General features: G+C 36.3%; 1 protein-coding gene across 1 annotated transcript in view; it reads right to left on the bottom strand.

The window, feature by feature from the left end:
- Positions 1-17,534, bottom strand: part of ARSJ (arylsulfatase family member J) — a 125,813-nt gene extending 108,279 nt beyond the window's left edge. The window contains exons 1-2 of the mRNA XM_051967036.1: positions 16,410-17,534; positions 15,120-16,227 (exon numbers count right to left, since the gene is read on the bottom strand). Of these exons, the coding sequence (XP_051822996.1) occupies positions 15,120-15,538 (419 nt within the window). The 5' untranslated portion in view covers positions 15,539-16,227; positions 16,410-17,534. The remainder of the gene's footprint in view (positions 1-15,119; positions 16,228-16,409) is intronic.
- Between the last annotated feature and the right edge of the window lie 812 nt (positions 17,535-18,346).

Below are 18,346 nucleotides of genomic sequence, written 5' to 3'. Positions count from 1 at the left end.
TATAAACAAGAATTACATACGTGGCGGAATTAATTATATATTTCAAGGGAAAAATGATTATTCAATGAAATAAAAGAATTTCAAGCTTTCTTAAGGAGATCAGAATTGAACAATAAATTTGATCTCTAATATCAAGACCCAAAAGAAGCCTAAAAATGGAAAAGAAAGACTTCTGGCCAAGATGGCGGAGAGGAGGCACACAGCTGTGTAAGCTCTGCATTTTCTCTCACTATCCATTTCATTACAAGCCTCTGAATTAATGCTTGACCGAAAAAAACCCCACAAATAGTTACCAAGAGAAGACATCCTTGAAATTCGCCAAGGAAGGTCTGTTTTTGTTTGAGGGCGGGGACGGTTTTAGATCGGGTGCAGGCTGAGGGCAGGCGGCAGTGGCAGTGAGATCACGGGAGGCAGCTCATAGCTGAGCAGACTGGAGAGGGGGTGGGGTGTGATTTCAGCTGTCTCTGAGGGGGGAGCTTTGCTACAGGATTGGATACTTTGCCCTGGCAGCAAGCCAGCAGTCCAGCAGAGAAGCTAAAAACACTAGGGGCGGGAGAGGGGGTGGGGGTGGGGAGAAGAATACAACCCCAAACAGCTAGAGTCTCTCGGGACCTGGCCACCCCTCCCTTACAGTGTCTCAGCAGGCTCTCGGAGTCTCAGAGCCCAGGAGCCGGACAGTCTGGCTAGTGCCTTGCTGCTACCCCTGCAGTCTGTAGAGGAAACTCAGTAACACCACCCAGCCCCTCCCCCTAAAAAAGCAGACTCCATTTAAGGTTTTTTTCTTTTTTTCTTTTTGCTAGTTTGTCTTTGATTCTTCTCTGACAAAATGAGCAAAAAGTTGAAGAGGACTTTAACCCTTGACAGCTTCTATACAGACAGAGAGCAGACTCTAAATCCTGAGGAGACTAAAAACAGACTGTCTCCAGGTGAATCCCCAAAGGAGGAGATCATCTGTTCCTCAGCACAGATGAACCTCATAGAAGAAATTAAAAAGGCTCTCACAAGGGAGCTAGAAGAAAAATGGGAAAAGGAGAGGGAGGCTTGGCAAAAGAGTCTGGAGAAGTCATCCCACTCATTTAAAGACAGAGTGGAGAAGAAATAAAATCCTTGAAAAATAGGATTAGTGAACTGGAAACAGAAAATAGCTCTCTAAAAAACAAAATTGGCGAAATGGAAAAAAATTCCATAGAACAAAAGAACTCAACTGGACAATTAGAAAACGATTTTTAAAAAGTGAGTGAAGAAAATACTTCACTGAAAATCAGAATTGAACAAATGGAATTGAATGACTTGAGGAGACAAGAAGAATCAGTCAAGCAAATCCAAAGAAATCAAACAATGGAAAAGAATGTGAAATACCTTCTTGGGAAAACAACAGACCTGAAAAACAGATCCAGGAGAGACAATCTGAGAATCATTGGACTTCCAGAAAAGCATGATGAAAAAAAGAGCCTGGACATTATTTTCCAGGAAATTATCAAAGAGAACTGCCCAGAAGTATTAGAAACAGAGGGTAAAATAGACATTGAAAAAATTCATCGATCCCCTACTGAAAGGGATCCTAAAATCAAAACACCAAGGAATATAGTGGCCAAATGCCAGAACCCTCAGACGAAGGAAAAAATACTGCAAGCGGATAGAAAAACCCAATTCAAGTATCAAGGAGCCACAATAAGGATCACTCAGGATCTAGCAGCATCCACATTAAAGGATCAAAGGGCCTGGAATATGATATTCCGAAAGGCTAAGGAACTTGGTATGCAACCAAAAATAACTTACCCAGCCAGAATGAGCATCTTTTTCCAGGGAAGAAGATGGACATTCAATGAAATAAGCGAATTTCATCTATTTTTGATGAAAAAGCCAGAACTTACAAAAAGTTTGATCTACAAATATAGAACTCAAGAGAAATCTAAAAGGGAAAGATTAATCTTGGGAACTATATTTTGGCTATAAAGATGTATAAAGAATACATGTATACCTTGTTCTAGAAACTAGATGTGGAACAGACATTGTACCAGAAAAAGGGTAAAGTGGGGGTAGTACATCTCATGAAGAGGCAAAGGAAACCTATTATATCTGAGAGAAAGAATGGAGGGGGATGAATATAGTGGGTATCTTACTGCCTTCAGAACTGGCTTTAAGAGAAAAATTTTAGACATATTCAATCTATGGTGAAACTTCTCCCACCTCATTGAAAAGTGAGAAGGGAAAACTGAAAAGGGAAGGAATAAGCTAAGTGGAAGGGAATATGGAAACTGGGAGGGAAAGGGATAAGATAGGGGGAAGAAATCTAAGGCGGGGGGAGAGATATTAAAAGGGGAGGGCTGTAAGAAGCAAGTGGTGCTCACAAGCTTAATACTGGGAAGGAAGGTGAGGGGGAAAGAAGGGAGAAAAGCATAAACAGGGATTAACAAGATGGCAAGTAATACAGAATTGGTCATTTTAACCATAAATGTGAACGGGGTAAACTCCCCCATAAAGAGGAAGTGGTTAGCAGAATGGATTAAAAGCCAGAATCCTACAATATGTTGTTTACAGGAAACATACCTGAAGCGGGGAGATACGTGCAGGTTAAAGGTAAAAGGTTGGAGCAAAATCTACTATGCTTCAGGTGAAGTCAAAAAAGCAGGGGTAGCCATCCTGATCTCAGATCAAGATAAAGCAAAAATTGATCTAATTAAAAGAGATAAGAAAGGGCACTATATCTTGCTAAAGGGCAGCATGGATAATGAAGCAATATCAATATTAAACATATGTGCACCAAGTGGTGTAGCATCTAAATTCTTAAAAGAGAAATTAAGAGAGGTGCAACGATAAATAGATAGCATAACTATAATAGTGGGAGATCTCAACCTTGCACTTTCAGAATTAGATAAATCAAATGACAAAATAAATAAGAAAGAAGTCAAAGAGGTAAATAGAATACTAGAAAAATTAGATATGATAGATCTCTGGAGAAAATGTAATGGAGACAGAAAGGAGTACACTTTCTTTTCAGCAGTTCATGGAACCTATACAAAAATTGACCATATATTAGGACATAAAAACCTCAAACTTAAATGCAGTAAGACAGAAATAGTAAATGCATCCTTTTCAGACCACGATGCAATGAAAATTACATTCAACAAAAAGCCAGGGGAAAATAGACCAAAAATAATTGAAACTAAATAATCTCATACTAAAAAATGATTGGGTGAAACAGCAAATCATAGACATAATTAATAACTTCACCCAAGAAAATGATAATAATGAGACATCATACCAAAATGTATGGGATGCAGCCAAAGTGGTAATAAGGGGAAATTTCATATCTCTAGAGGCCTATTTGCATAAAATAGAGAAAGAGAAGGTCAATGAATTGGGCTTGCAACTAAAAATGCTAGAAAAGGAACAAATTAAAAACCCTCAGTCAAATATTAAACTTGAAATTCTAAAAATAAAAGGAGAGATCAATAAAATTGAAAGTAAAAAAAACTATTGAATTAATTAATAAAACTAAGAGTTGGTTCTATGAAAAAACCAACAAAATAGACAAACCCTTAGTAAATCTGATTAAAAAAAGGAAAGAGGAAAATCAAATTGTTAGTCTTAAAAATGAAAAGGGAGAACTCGCCACTAACGAAGAGGAAATTAGAGCAATAATTAGGACTTACTTTGCCCAACTTTATGCCAATAAATTTGACAACTTAAATGAAATAGAATACCTCCAAAAATATAGCTTGCCCAAACTAACAGAAGAAGAAGTAAATATCCTAAACAGTCCCATCTCAGAAAAAGAAATAGAACAAACTATCAACCAACTCCCTAAGAAAAAATCCCCAGGACCAGATGGATTTACATGTGAATTCTACCAAACATTTAAAGAACAATTAACTCCAATGCTAAATAAACTATTTGAAAAAATAGGGATTGAAAGAGTCCTACCAAAGTCCTTTTATGACACAGACATGATACTGATACCTAAACCAGGTAGGTTGAAAACAGAGAAAGAAAATTATAGACCAATCTCCCTAATGAATATTGATGCTAAAATCTTAAATAAAATATTAGCAAACAGATTACAGAAAATCATCCCCAGGATAATAATACGCTATGACCAAGTAGGATTTATACCAGGAATGCAGGGCTGGTTCAATATTAGGAAAACTATTAGCATAATTGACTATATCAATAACCAAACAAACAAAAACCATATGATCATCTCAATAGATGCAGAAAAAGCATTTGATAAAATCCAACATCCATTCCTAATAAAAACACTTGAGGGCATAGAAATAAATGGACTTTTCCTTAAAATAGTCAAGAGCATATATTTAAAACCGTCAGTAAGCATCATATGCAATGGGAGAAAAACTGGAACCTTTCTCAGTGATCTGGAGCGAAGCAAAGTTGCCCACTATCACCATTATAATTCAATATCATATTAGAAACACTAGCCTCTGCAATAAGAGTCGAGAAAGAGATTAAAGGAATTAGAGTAGGCAATGAGGAAACCAAACTATCACTCTTTGCAGATGATATGATGGTATATCTAGAGAACCCCAGAGATTCTACTAAAAAGCTATCAGAAATAATTCATAATTTTAGGAAAGTAGCAGGATACAAAATAAATCCCCATAAATCCTCAGCATTTTTATACATCACCAACAAAATCCAACAGCAAGAGATACAAAGAGAAATTCCATTCAAAATAACTGTTGATAGCATAAAATATTTGGGAATCTATCTATCAAAGGAAAGTCAGGAATTATATGAGCAAAATTACAAAAAAGTTTCCACACAAATAAAGTCAGACTTAAATAATTGGAAAAATATTAAGTGCTCTTGGATAGGCTGAGCGAATATAATAAAGATGACAATAGTCCCTAAACTAATCTATTTATTTAGTGCTATACCAATCAGACTTCCAAGAAAATATTTTAATGATCTAGAAAAAATAACAACAAAATTCATATGGAACAATAAAAAGTCGAGAATCTCAAGGGAATTAATGAAAAAAAAAAAGCAAACGAAGGTGGCCTAGCTGTACCTGATCTAAAATTATATTACAAAGCAGCAGTCACCAAAACCATTTAGTATTGGCTAAGAAATAGATTAGTTGATCAGTGGAAAAGGTTAGGTTCACAAGACAGAATAGTCAACTATAGCAATCTAGTGTTTGACAAACCCAAAGATCCTAACTTTTGGGATAAGAATTCATTATTTGATAAAAACTGCTGTGATAAATGAAATTAGTATGGCAGAAATTAGGCATGGACCCACACTTAACACCATATACCAAGATAAGATCAAAATGGGTCCATGACCGAGGCACAAAGAACGAGATTATAAATAAATTAGAGGAACATAGGATAGTTTATCTCTCAGACTTGTGGAGGAGAAAGAAATTTGTGACCAAAGATGAACTAGAGACCATTACTGATCACAAAATAGAAAATTTTGATTATATCAAATTAAAAAGCCTTTGTACAAACAAAACTAATGCAAACAAGATTAGAAGGGAAGCAACAAACTGGGAAAACATCTTCACAGTTAAAGGTTCTGATAAAGGCCTCATTTCCAAAATATATAGAGAACTGTCTCTAATTTATAAAAAATCAAGCCATTCTCCAATTGATAAAAGGTCAAAGGATATGAACAGACAATTTTCAGATGATGAAATTGAAACTATTACCACTCATATGAAAGAGTGTTCCAAATCACTATTGATCAGAGAAATGCAAATTAAGACACCTCTGAGATACCACTACACACCTGTTAGATTGGCTAAGATGACAGGAAAAAATAATGATGAATGTTGGAGGGGATGTGGGAAAACTGGGACACTGATGCATTGTTGGTGGAGTTGTGAATGAATCCAACCATTCTGGAGAGCAATCTGGAATTATGCCCAAAAAGTTATCAAACTGTGCATACCCTTTGATCCAGCAGTGTTACTACTGGGCTTATACCCCAAAGAAATACTAAAGAAGGGAAAGGGACCTGTATGTGCCAAAATGTTTGTGGCAGCCCTGTTTGTAGTGGCTAGAAACTGGAAATTGAATGGATGCCCATCAATTGGAGAATGGCTGGGTAAATTGTGGTATATGAATGTTATGGAATATTATTGTTCTGTAAGAAATGACCAGCAGGATGAATACAGAGAGGACTGGTGAGACTTACATGAACTGATGCTAAGTGAAATGAGCAGAACCAGGAGAACATTATACACTTCGACAACGATATTGTATGAGGATGTATTCTGATGGAAGTGGATTTCTTTGACAAAGAGACCTAACTGTGTTTCAATTGATAAATGATGGACAGAAGCAGCTACACCCAAAGAAAAAACACTGGGAAATGAATGTGAAGTATTTGCATTTTTGTTTTTCTTCCCGGGTTATTTTTACCTTCTGAATCCAATTCTCCATGTACAACAAAAGAACTGTTCAGTTCTGCAAACATATATTATATCTAGGATATTCTGCAACATATCTAACAAATATAGGGCTGCTTGCCATCTGGGGGGGAGGGGTGGAAGGAGGGAGGAGAAAAATCGGAACAGAAGCGAGTGCAAGGGATAATGTTGTAAAAAAAAATTATTCTGGCATGGATTCTGTCAATATAAAGTTATTATTAAACAAAATATAATAAAATATAAAAAAGGGGGGGAAAGAAAACATAAGGGATTCCATTAAGTTAAACTATTTACATCTCAACATGGGAATATGATACTTGTAGTTCTTAAAATTCTTTAAAATTGTACTACTAGTACAACTAAAAGGAATATACATAGACAGGGTATAGTGAATTTGAAAGTGAATTTGAGCGAATGAAAAAAAAATTAAGAAATGAGAAAGAAGAGTTCACTGGATTGAGAAAGAAGGGAGAGGTAAATTGGGGTAAGTTATTTTGTATGAAGAAGCACAATAAAAGCTATTACAGTGGAGGGAAAAATGGGAGGGTGGGCAATGGTCATTGCTTGAACCTTACTTACACTATTTGCTCAAAAAGGGAATAATATATAAACAATCAGTTGAATATAGAAATCTAGCTTACCCAACAGGGAAGTAGGAGGGAAGGAAATTGAGTAATAAGGGATATAGGGAGAGGGGAACGGATTGAGATAAGACAGACTGCTAGAGAGAACAAAATACTCTGGAGGAGGGAAAGGGTAAAAGGAGATACAGGACGAAGAGGAGCAAAAATAGGATGAAGGGAAATACATAGCCAGTAACTGTGAACGTGAATGGACTGGACTCTCCAATAAAATGGAAGTGGATAGCAGACCGGATCAAACACTAGAATCTTACATTGTGTTATCTATAAGAAACAAATATTAAGTGGAGACATACAAGTAGAGTAAAGGTAAAGGGATAGAACAGATTCTGTTATGCTTCAGATTAATTAAAAAAAAAAAAACAGGGGTTGCAATTCTGATCTCAGATAAAGCACACAGAAGCTACATCTTACTAAGATACCATAGACAATGAAGTAAAACTAAACATATATGCATCAAGTAATATAGCATTCAAATTCTCAAAGAAATTAAATGAGTTCCAGGTACAAGATCTAAGAAAAAATAGCATTAAAAATGTAAAATGGATAATGTTGATTATAATAAATTAAAAAGCTTCTCCATAAACAAAATCAATACAACCAAGATTAGAAGGAAAGCAAAAGATGGGAAACAATCTTTATAGCAAGTGTCTCTGATAAAGGCCTCATTTCTCAAAAATATAGAGTTAAATTTATAAGAATTGAAGTCATTTCTTAATTGATAAATAGCCAAATGATATGAATAGGATACAAACATTCTTCAGATGAAGAAAGCAAAACTCTATGAGCATATGAAGAAATGCTTTAAATCACTTTTTCATTAGAAAAATATAAAACAACTCTGAGGTACTACCTCACACCTATAAGATTGGTTCATATAATAAAAAAAAAAAAAAAGGAAAATGATAAATGTTGGAGGGGATATAAAGCAATTGGAACACTAATGCAGTATTGGTGGAGATGTGAATTGATACAAGTATTCTGGAAAGCAACATTTTTTTTATATTTACCCCTACAAAATCCTGTGTTCTAATTTTTCCCCTTCTTTCCCTCCATTCCTTCCCCAAGTCAGGAAGTGATTCAATATATGTTAAACATGTGCAATTCCTCTATACATATTTCCACAAATATCATACTGCAGAAGAAAAAATCATATCAAAAAGGAAAAAAAAAAAGAGAAAGATGTTGCAATTGATTGGATATTAGGAAAGAACTAAGTTAAGGATGACCTTGAGAATGAAAACTTAGGTACCTAGAGCAAATTTAGATGTGGTATAGGGTGGTACAAGTTTATTGGGTAAGTTAATGAGTTCCTGTTTTAGGCCTACTTAACTTAAAGTGCTGATTAATGGTCAGACAGAAACATAATGAGCTGTTGATGAATTCAGGCCCAGAGCTCAGAAGGGAGAAAGATTATGGTTAGATATAGTAATTCTGGAGTATTCTGAATAGAAAGCAGCTCATAAAAAGGGAATAGGGAGAGAGGAGCCTCCTGACAAATTCAGTAGGTATGGCTCAATCAATCTGCTGCTCAAGTCTCTTTTTCTTCATAAAGTCTCAGTGAATTAATCTTTCAGACTGAATCTCCCAGTTAGTTTAAGTCTGCTATGGTTGTATAGAGATAACTTTAGACAATAGTATCAATACAGACAATATATAATACAAAGAGGTGTAAATAGATTTAGTTCTGATAATTTTGACATTAAATATAACTAATCATCTGTATTTTGGTTCTACTACTCTTGGTAGCTCTTTTGACCCCATTTCTTATGTCTGCCTTTATTCTACTACAACTTAGCAGCATTTTCCCAGAAATTTCAAACCATGAACACAAACAATTCTGCAAAGTCATGAATGTAGAATATATTTTTCCTTTCTTCTTTCATTACTGTTTGAAACAATCACAATCGTTGGGACATGTCTTTGTTGATTATGTTAATCTTAAAATTATATTATACTTACTTTTTTATCCCTATGAAATATATTACAAAAATAAAACAAGAAAAATATTTATAAATATGGAAAGGTGAGGGTGGAAGGAATTTTTTAAAAATAATTTTTGAAGTAAAGCTTAAGGAAATATGTATAATATGTAAAATACGCATTTCAACCAGAATTATACCAAAACATGTCTTGAGATTAAGCTATATTAAATTAAATTAATTCTGAATCAAAGGATTAAACCAAACTTGGATCCAAGCTCTCAGCAGAAGCCTCCAGATAAAAAGTAGGAACACAATTTTAATTGAAAATAATCTTTTAACCCGTCCTCTAAGAGCTTACCTTCCAACAAGCCAGCTTTGATCTTTTGAGAGATACTGTTTATAAGGAAACTTCTTAGCCTCTAGCACCTGGATTAATAACCTTCCAGAACACCTATTCAGGAAAGTGGACAGAATTACCTAAATGGGGATTCACTTCAAAGGGTTACTTTTTGAAGATTTATGTCAAACCAGGAACTTTGATCCTAATTATCTACCAATGACTTATTTGATCATAATTCAAAGGATGTGGAAACATCCCTGATCAATTAAGAATAGGCAGTAGTTTCCTAAGCCTTATTGATGGTCTAATAGTTTCTTTTGAACTGTCTGCAGGTCTTTTAAGTTAAATATAAGGCTATTCTCTCCCAAATATATTGAGACTTTCAAACTTGAGCCTCAAAATTGAGGTTTCAAAAAGCCAGTCTAGATTTTTAAAGAAACTAGGTGATCCATATACTCATAGACTTGTTAGCTTTTATGATTTAAGTATATAAATTAAGTTAGTTTTTAAAAAGTATTATGTAGTGGTCATTTGTTACACCAAGAACATTGTTCTAGGCTTCTGAATATGGGTATTGAAACGTAATAGGGGGCAGAGAAGTGAGAAGACACCACATATAGGTATGCATGTGATAATCAAATTTTCTTTTAATTAGATCTATCCACTTATACAAATGGTGTGGTATAGAATTTAGATCCTTTTTCCCCCTGCCTTTCAGTAATACTGGCAGAAATACAAGTTAATGGTATAATTTTTAAGATGATTTCATCCTTGCCTGATACTTTTGAAGTATAGTATTTAATACTCTAATTTTACATTTCTTTTAACTTCTAGATGTGTAATTTCAGGGATAATTTAATTTCATGATTTTTTTTCTCCAAACAAAAATAATCTAACAAGGTTCATCTGTTGGAAGCCAAGTAATCCAAACTATTCCAAATTCAAATTACTCTGAGTACTTTTAATCTTTTTCAGAGTAGTAGAGGGGAATCTATATTTGTGATTTTATTGGTGCTGAGAGTTCTAGGTGTGGAAATATCCTCCATTGATAAAGATCAGCAACTCCTCTAAAATCTTAAAATCTATGAGTTGCCTGAGAATTAAATTAATTAATTGTGATCTCTGAACTTACTAAAAATAAAGTCTTTAAGTTTGCACATAGCTGTTCTTGAGCACACTATTGGTTATTAAACTACGGTTTATGAAATCGTAGCAGACCTCTGAAGACCTCAGAAGAGGTAAGCTGGGTTATTGATTGACACTGCAAAAGGTCAGTGGCCAGAGGATTCTCTGAAACCTTGAGAATTAGGAGAGACTGGCAATGTAAAGAACTGCTGAGTAACGCTAAGGCATTCACAAATGAAGTGACTGCCCAGGGTTAAGTATCCTGCCCTTTATAGATGGCGCCAGACATGAGCACATCATAAATTGTCAGAGCCTTGAAGTTTAATATTCAAAAATTAATATTAAGATTCAGAATTAATATTTGGGAAGAACCAGCAGAAATCCCACCTAGGAGGGAAAGCAAAGAAGCAATATGGATCTAGGACCCCTATGATCAAGCTCAAGGACACATCTGTGTGCAAACTTAAAGTATTTTATTATACTAGCTCACATATTGCCCTGACCTGTTAACTTCCAAATGAACACCAGGTCTGTGAGAGACCCACGTGCTCACTATCAAACTTCTTTCCTCTTCACTTGCTCAGCTTCCCCAGGACAAAGAGACTGGCCTCTTCCTGCATCAGGCTTAAGAAGGGTCTATGAAATCACACACACAACCAATCAGAGAAAGAGTCACTTCCATTAATGAGACTATCTCAATATGAGCAGGGTCCCGCCCACTAAGAGGTCTCTTGGTCACAGAAATTACCTCTGGGAACCTCAAGCACTTTTCCCTTCTTACTTCCTGGTTGCACAGGGCTTGACCATTGTAAAAATATCCTAATAATAATGTCCTATTTTTTTTTCAGTTAAAAAGTGTGAGGGACAAAAAGGTAAATTAAATCTTTAAAAACCACAATGACTACAATGATATAAGTGAAAAAACCACAAAAAGGAAATTGAATATCATTGAAGGTCCCAGAGAAGAAAGAATGAAGCATGTCAAAAAAGGGAGAATATTGAATGCATCATCAGATGAGATACCTTATATCTTATGGTTTTGTTTAATTGATTTTCTTCCTACTATTTTACTTCTATCAAATGAGATTTGTGAAATGTTTAGTATAGTGTCAGCCTGGCATATCTTAGTCACTTAAAAATGTTTGTTCTCTCCCTTCTTCTACTCTGTCACAAGAAAGTTTTCAATATAGAAGGCATAGGAAAGAATTCTCCTATTAGATAATTCAACAAACTTTTTAATACAACAGATTTTCATTAAGAAAATTAAAGACAAGGATACCACCTTGGGATAAAAGATTATTTCATGTAAATCTTACACATTTAATATTTTTATTCCATTAAATTAAAAGGAAACCTTGATTTAAAAAAAAAAGTCATTTATTTGCTTCTTTATTAAGAAGAATTGTATATGAAGGTCAGTTTAGAAATTGTTGCTTTCTTAATATCATAGCCATGACAAAACCCAGCAGGAAATACTAGGAAGGAAGGTCCCATTCAACATAACTACTTTCTCAATTCAATATAACTACTTTCTCAATACATCCTTTATCTTACAAACAGATTAGCAGCCCCTACAGGACAGTGATGCTACTTTAGATTTCCTTAATATTCCTATCCCTGCAGTATAATGGTCTGCTCACAATGAATAGCTGTTGACAGGCTAACTGACTCATTTCCAAAGTCACTCACCTTTACAGACAGGAAGAAAAATTCTCAATTGTTATAGGGATCTAGAATCAGTTACAGATTTTTACAACAGAAGAGAACAGCTTCTATTTTTAAAAACCTGGTAAGATCTTACTACAACAAAGAAGCTTTTGATAAGCCTAGATTAAATATAGGGATAGACTGAACTTAAACTTGAATAATTTGTATATATTGTTTCTTTGTAGGACTAAAAGGCATTTGGATCTTTTCTTCCTTTACCTGCCTAATTTATCATTTGCATAATTCAGATTCAATTATTAGATTTTGATTTCCTCTCATGTGCCTTTTATAGGAGTCAGGAAGCATAAAACAAGCCTGCCATTCATTCTCATGGAAAGGATAAATGACAATTTTTTTTGGCTCTTCTTTAGTAATATGTCATCCAGAAATAGGTTGTCAAAAGCACTTTCTTTCTTTGTTTCTTTTTCAGGTAAAGGAAATTCTTATCTACTTTCAGCAAATTGTCTTGGAAAAAAACCCCTAAAAACTTTCAAGTGAAAAAACCAAACAAAACAAAAAGCAAAACTTAATTTATCAAAGACTACAGAAAAGTAAAATTTAGCTGTGGGTGACCAGTTTGGGGCTTTCCATTCTCAATTCCATTATGTGGGCACACTGTATGAAATTGAAATTTTCAGCTGGATAATGGATTGATGGCTATATAACCAAACTTAATTCCATAAATATGATTTAAATATTATTTCAGTTTAATTTTTTCTTATAATTTCATATTCTTAATTACTATGTAAACTCTGGAAAGTCAATTATCTTTCTTGACCCTCAGTTATCTCATCTTAAATAGAATAGGCCTTTGAGAGTCTTTACCAGCTCTGTCTTAATCTCATCTTATGATCTATAATAAAACTGATCAGTTAATCAATTAGCACTTACTATATGCCAGATATTACACATCTCAAAATATAAAGAAAGGCAAAAAATAAATAATCTATGCTCTCAAAGAGCTTAAGATCTAATGGATTTAAGTAAAGGGTATCTTTTTAAAGTTTTATATCTGAATTTTAAATACTTTATACATATGTATACATTTTCTTATTTACAATTGATTTATGTTATATATGGGCATATGTACATAAAAATATTTTCCTTTTTAAATTTCAGAACATTAATTTATATTGCACATGTAAATATATATATGTGAGTCTTTTGTTTCCTTTATTTTTCTTGTTTCAGAGAATTGATTATGATTCATCCAATCCAACTATTTATTTGACAAACTGAAGCTCAGAGACGAAGTGACTTATTTAAGGTCACATCATCAGTAATTAGCAGAGCTAGGATTTGACACCAAATTCAGCATTTTTCCCTCTACACTATGTCCCCTCTGGAAGAACCTTGAATATACACCCTCTTTTGAAAATACTCCCCTAGAGTTCAATATTCTAATAAATACTGCTTACTGTCTGGATAGATCTAAATTGCTTCAATTATCTGAAATCACAATTGCCATTTAGGTATAGTTTATGTTCCATTCATTTCAAAAACTAAGAAGGAAAGGTTTAGTGAGAGCTAAGAGAGGCTGGGGCCTGACCTACCAAATTTTACTGCTAGTAGAGTAGATGGAATTGTTTTCCAGTCAACTCTCTGCTCCTTCTTTCACATGACATGTTAATTTTTGAAATGATCCCAACGTGCAAGTAACATTTCCATGAACATTTTTTTCCATCTCTCAAAAAAGGATAAATAAGGATGAGCATCATTTTCATTTTATTTTATTTTATTTTTTCTGTCAGAGGTAGTAAGTTTCTGACGTTTTGCTAAGTAGTGGAAATCATGTTGTAAGCTGAAAGACTTCAAGACATAGATTCCTGCAAAATAGACTTGATTTTTCCAGTGGATATTGGCTACTTTCATAGGATCCAAATCCAAAAACAATTTCAATCTTTAAAAAATGTTCTCTGCAAGTGAAATCACAAAACAAATTCAAACCAAGGGAGAATTTTATTCTGCATTTCTCAAAATTGATTAGTTGCTGAATTCTGTGCTTCATGTTCCAGTTTAGTTCTATTTCACTGCTCAGACTATGGCATCCAAAACTTTTGTGACTAGTGAATTTATAGTTCAGCAATGGAGTAACAATTACAAATGTATTCTTTACAATGCAACATTTACATGGCTAAGTGAGCAATGATTTAAAAGTGCTTAAAAAGAAGATTTTACTATTTAGGAGAATGATAACAACATTAACTTTAGTACCCAAATAAGCTAATGCCCAATGCTTTAAAGTAAGTCATAAAAATGCAGACAGTTGAGAAACAGCTGAAAACCTGAGAACAAACTTTGACTTACATGCAAAGATAGTTTTTAAACATTCATCCTTGCAAAACTTTGTCCAAATTTTTCTCCTTTTCTACACACTTCCCTCCCTCCCCCCAGACAGCAAGTAATCTAATATAAGTTAAACATGTGCAATCTGATACATGTACCACTCACTGCATGCACCTACAGGAATTTTGACAGTTGCTCTTGCAAATAAAACTTTTTCATTATGTAGTTTCCATTCTAAGACACATTCAAAGCTAATTGTGTTTTTGTAGCTCTTCCTTTCTGACCTCTGAGCTAAGTGCCACTCGAAGTAGAACTCTATTCTCTTCAAGCTACATCTCTCCACCTTTAGATGGTAAAACCCATCAATATCCCAAATGATAATAATCGCAAAGCTTGGGCAAACTTGGTTATTAAGACAAAATTTTGAATGCTTACACCTTCTGGAACTCTCTGGCTTGTGGCCAAAGAGTTAAATGATAATTTTATTCTATATTGTAAAGATCTTTACTTGGGGTATAGGATAAACAAAGAAAGAGGAATAAGGTGAGTAAACTTTCAAGACAATTATAGGAGTTCCTTTAATTAGATGATATTGGATCTTTACACATTATTGTCTCCATTGCTCATTTTGGAGGTTTCAACATGTGTTTAGGCTGGCCAGAGTGTGAAAAATAAACAAAAGCAGTACAACTTACTTTCCAGTGATAAATTGGCTTCTAGATGGTGTGCAAATAGGCTGGACGTAGTAGTTTTCCAGTTTAACTCCTTGGGCAGCGAGCTTGTCCAGAGTGGGTGTCTTGATTTCTGACCCATGGTATCCCACATCTCTGAATCCCTGGTCATCAACTAGGATAAAGACGATATGAGGTTGAGAGGTAGAAGATGAGCTAGGCTCAGGCCCATCTCTACCTTGGGGGGCTCTAGCTGCAGCTCCTTCCTCTTCCTCCTCCAGGCCGTGTCCCCAGGACAAGTAGCCATAGGTTATGAGGCTGAGCACAGAGACGCCTGTCAGCGCCCCCATAGCTAACATTTTCCCTTGCCAAATCCCAGACGCCTGTAAAGGTGATGGCTGTGGCTGCAGAGGCGGTGGCCCCGCGAAATCCCGGGGGGCCATGAATCCGTTCCTGAGCTGAGACTGTTGGGCGCACGTGGTGCCTTTCACGCCACCTTGGGCAAACACATGCAGATGCGAAATCACTCAGTAGATCACAGGGTGCAGCCCGAAGGAGAGCAGGGGTTTGCCCGGACTGGCATAAACTTTAACGACTTGTCTTCCTCTTCCTGAAGGGATGCATGAGCGGATCGAAAATAGGGGGGCAATGTAAGAATAAACTGTTCTCTCCTCTACTTCGTATTTTCTTTCCAACATCCTCCCCCAAAGTGAGAACAATACCAAAAACCCCAGAACCTTCCCTTAAAAAAAAAAAAAAAAAAAAAAAAAAAAGTACAAAGAGAGGGTAGTCAGTCAAATGCAAGCTGGGACTTTTCTTTTTGGATGTCGCCGTCCCAACATTCTTTAGCTATGAGACAGAGCTAGGGGACTACTGTCAGGCAGAAATTCATCCATAGAGCAGCCTCCCTGAGAAGGCAAAAGTACGAGGAAAGATTGTCTTAGCTTCTGCTTCTCATCCCAAATTGCGAGGAAGATGCTGATTTTGCAAGCCGCAGACAACTGACGCTCAGGAGTTCCAAGGAGACTGCTGGCTAGCTGATCATTTTCTCCATTCTTTCATGGATCTCCTCCCTCTTTCTGTCTTTTCCAAATTCCTTGACACTCTCCAGGGGGAAGTAAACTGAAAGCGGCTTAAGAGTCGGGGGAAGGAGGAGAGGAGTTGGGAATACGAGTCTCTCTTCCTCCCTCCCTCTGTCTCTCTCCCTCCCCTTCTTTTTCCCCACCTTCTTTTCCCTCCTTCCCCTCCTTTACCTTTCTCCCCCCTACCCCCCCCCCCCCGCCTCTTTCTTCCCCCGCCCCTCCCTCTCCCTACCTGGGATTCAACCACATAGAGCAGAGAGCCAGCCAAGCCAGTTTTGCCCCCCACCTGGCTGCTCATGCAGCCGCTGGTACAAGCTGAGAACTATGTGCGTTTTGTTAGGAAGCCCTTTTTATTTGGCAATTTTGGCTATTTCCTCCACCCCTTTTCCCGCCCCCCACATCAGCTTCCCCTCTTCAGTGAATCACAGAGCCATAAACTATTCCCTCTAGCTCCCGCAGGAAGGAGGAGGAGCGAAGGAAGAGCCCAATTGGAGGAGTGGAGGGAGTGTTGGACTAGCGGTGGGAGGCCATTCCCAGGACCTTGGTGCCTCTGCCAGGGCTGCAGCTTTGTGGTGATATCGGGATTCCGGAGTGGGTTGGAGATAGAGATGAGGAGTATGGCAAGAAGCTCCCTTATCCACTCAGGTCTTCTCTGAACCGGAAAAATTCTTATCTCTTCCCTACTGCTCTCAGGAGAACTAGATCCGCGTTTGCAAACTTTTTTCTTTTCTTTTCTTTTCTTTTCTTTTTTTTTTGGGGGGGAGGGGGAGAAAGGGTAGCGTCTTGCCCCGGAAGAAGCGAGAGAAAGACGCAAAAGAACAACTAATTTAGCAAAGCCAAATCAGTTTCCATCTCCTAATCGGACTCTCTTGGACCGTTTCTTGTCTCTTTGGGTCCTTCGCTCCTGGTTTCTCCAATTTTCCATTTCTCCTTCCTCTTTCCAATAAGTGTCTCAAACTGTAAAGTTTTGCTTTCCTCTCGCCATAGTAGGTATCTTTGCCCTCGGTCAGTTTCTTCTTTTAGAATGGGACTGCTTCAGTCCCTCTACCCTGTTCCAACAAACAGGCTTGTGATCAAGGAGTTGTTGACACGGAGTGTTGGCGGGGGTCGGGGTGGGGAATTGAGGAGCGAATTAGGTTCGCCACTGCGCTCACTGCCCACATGTAAACAGGCTAGTCCCAAAGGAACCAATCTGTCCCATCAGCGCTTCCTCCACTTTCAATCCGTATTTCCGTGGCTGTCCCTCCTGTTTGGTGCCAGAAAACCCTTCCTAAAGCTTGCTTTATTGGTTTTCCTGAATTTTAATAGAATTGCCTTGCTCTTGGTATACGGAATGATTTCCCTGTCCCTGTCAACTAGATCAGCCCCTCACTGCTGGACACTCAGGTGACGTCATGAAAAACATTTGAGAAAGGAGCTTGGAAACAGAAGGAGGGGAAATTCTTAAATCAAACTTTGGCTGCACTACAGCTCTGGCTTTGGGTAGGGCCCTTTTTGTTGCATAGAATGAATGAGCATCATTTCAAGTCATCACTGATCATTCTCTAGTGTTCAATAAATAGCTTCCTATTTAACTTCTTCATGGCACTAATTTTTTTAAAATGCAAATAGCTAACCCAGGAAATACCTTACAGGAACCGCAAGACCATCTTTTGTTTCTATTCTCTACAATTTATGATTTTTGCTGTCTTTATAACTCGCCCACATAGCACATAGTAGGTGTTTAAAATGCTCAATTGATTGCTTTATTAGTTTTCTTTTTCCCTCCACATCTTTAAAAATTTTTTTTAATTGTTTTATTTTTCTGGTTATGAATGGATATTAATTTTTAATACAAATTTCTTTATGAATCATGTTGGGAAAGAAAACTGAAAACAAAAGGGAAAAATCATGAGAAAAAAAAAACAGGACAAAAGATGTGAACATAGCATATGTTAATTTACATTAAATCTCTATAGTTCTTTTCTGGATGCAGATGGCATCTCCTATTGAGATAATTGATTACTGACTCATTGAGAAGAACCAAGTCTTTCATAGTTGATCATCTCACATTCTTGCTGTTACTGTGTACAATGTATTCCTGCTTCTGCTTATTTTGCTTAGCATCATTTCATGTAAATCTTTCCAGAACTTTCTAAAATCAGCTTGTTAGTCATTTTTTAATAGAAT

Source organism: Antechinus flavipes, chromosome 6 (genome assembly GCF_016432865.1).
Source record: "Antechinus flavipes isolate AdamAnt ecotype Samford, QLD, Australia chromosome 6, AdamAnt_v2, whole genome shotgun sequence".
Lineage (NCBI taxonomy): Eukaryota > Metazoa > Chordata > Mammalia > Dasyuromorphia > Dasyuridae > Antechinus > Antechinus flavipes.
This window is presented reverse-complemented; position numbering and strand designations above follow the sequence as displayed.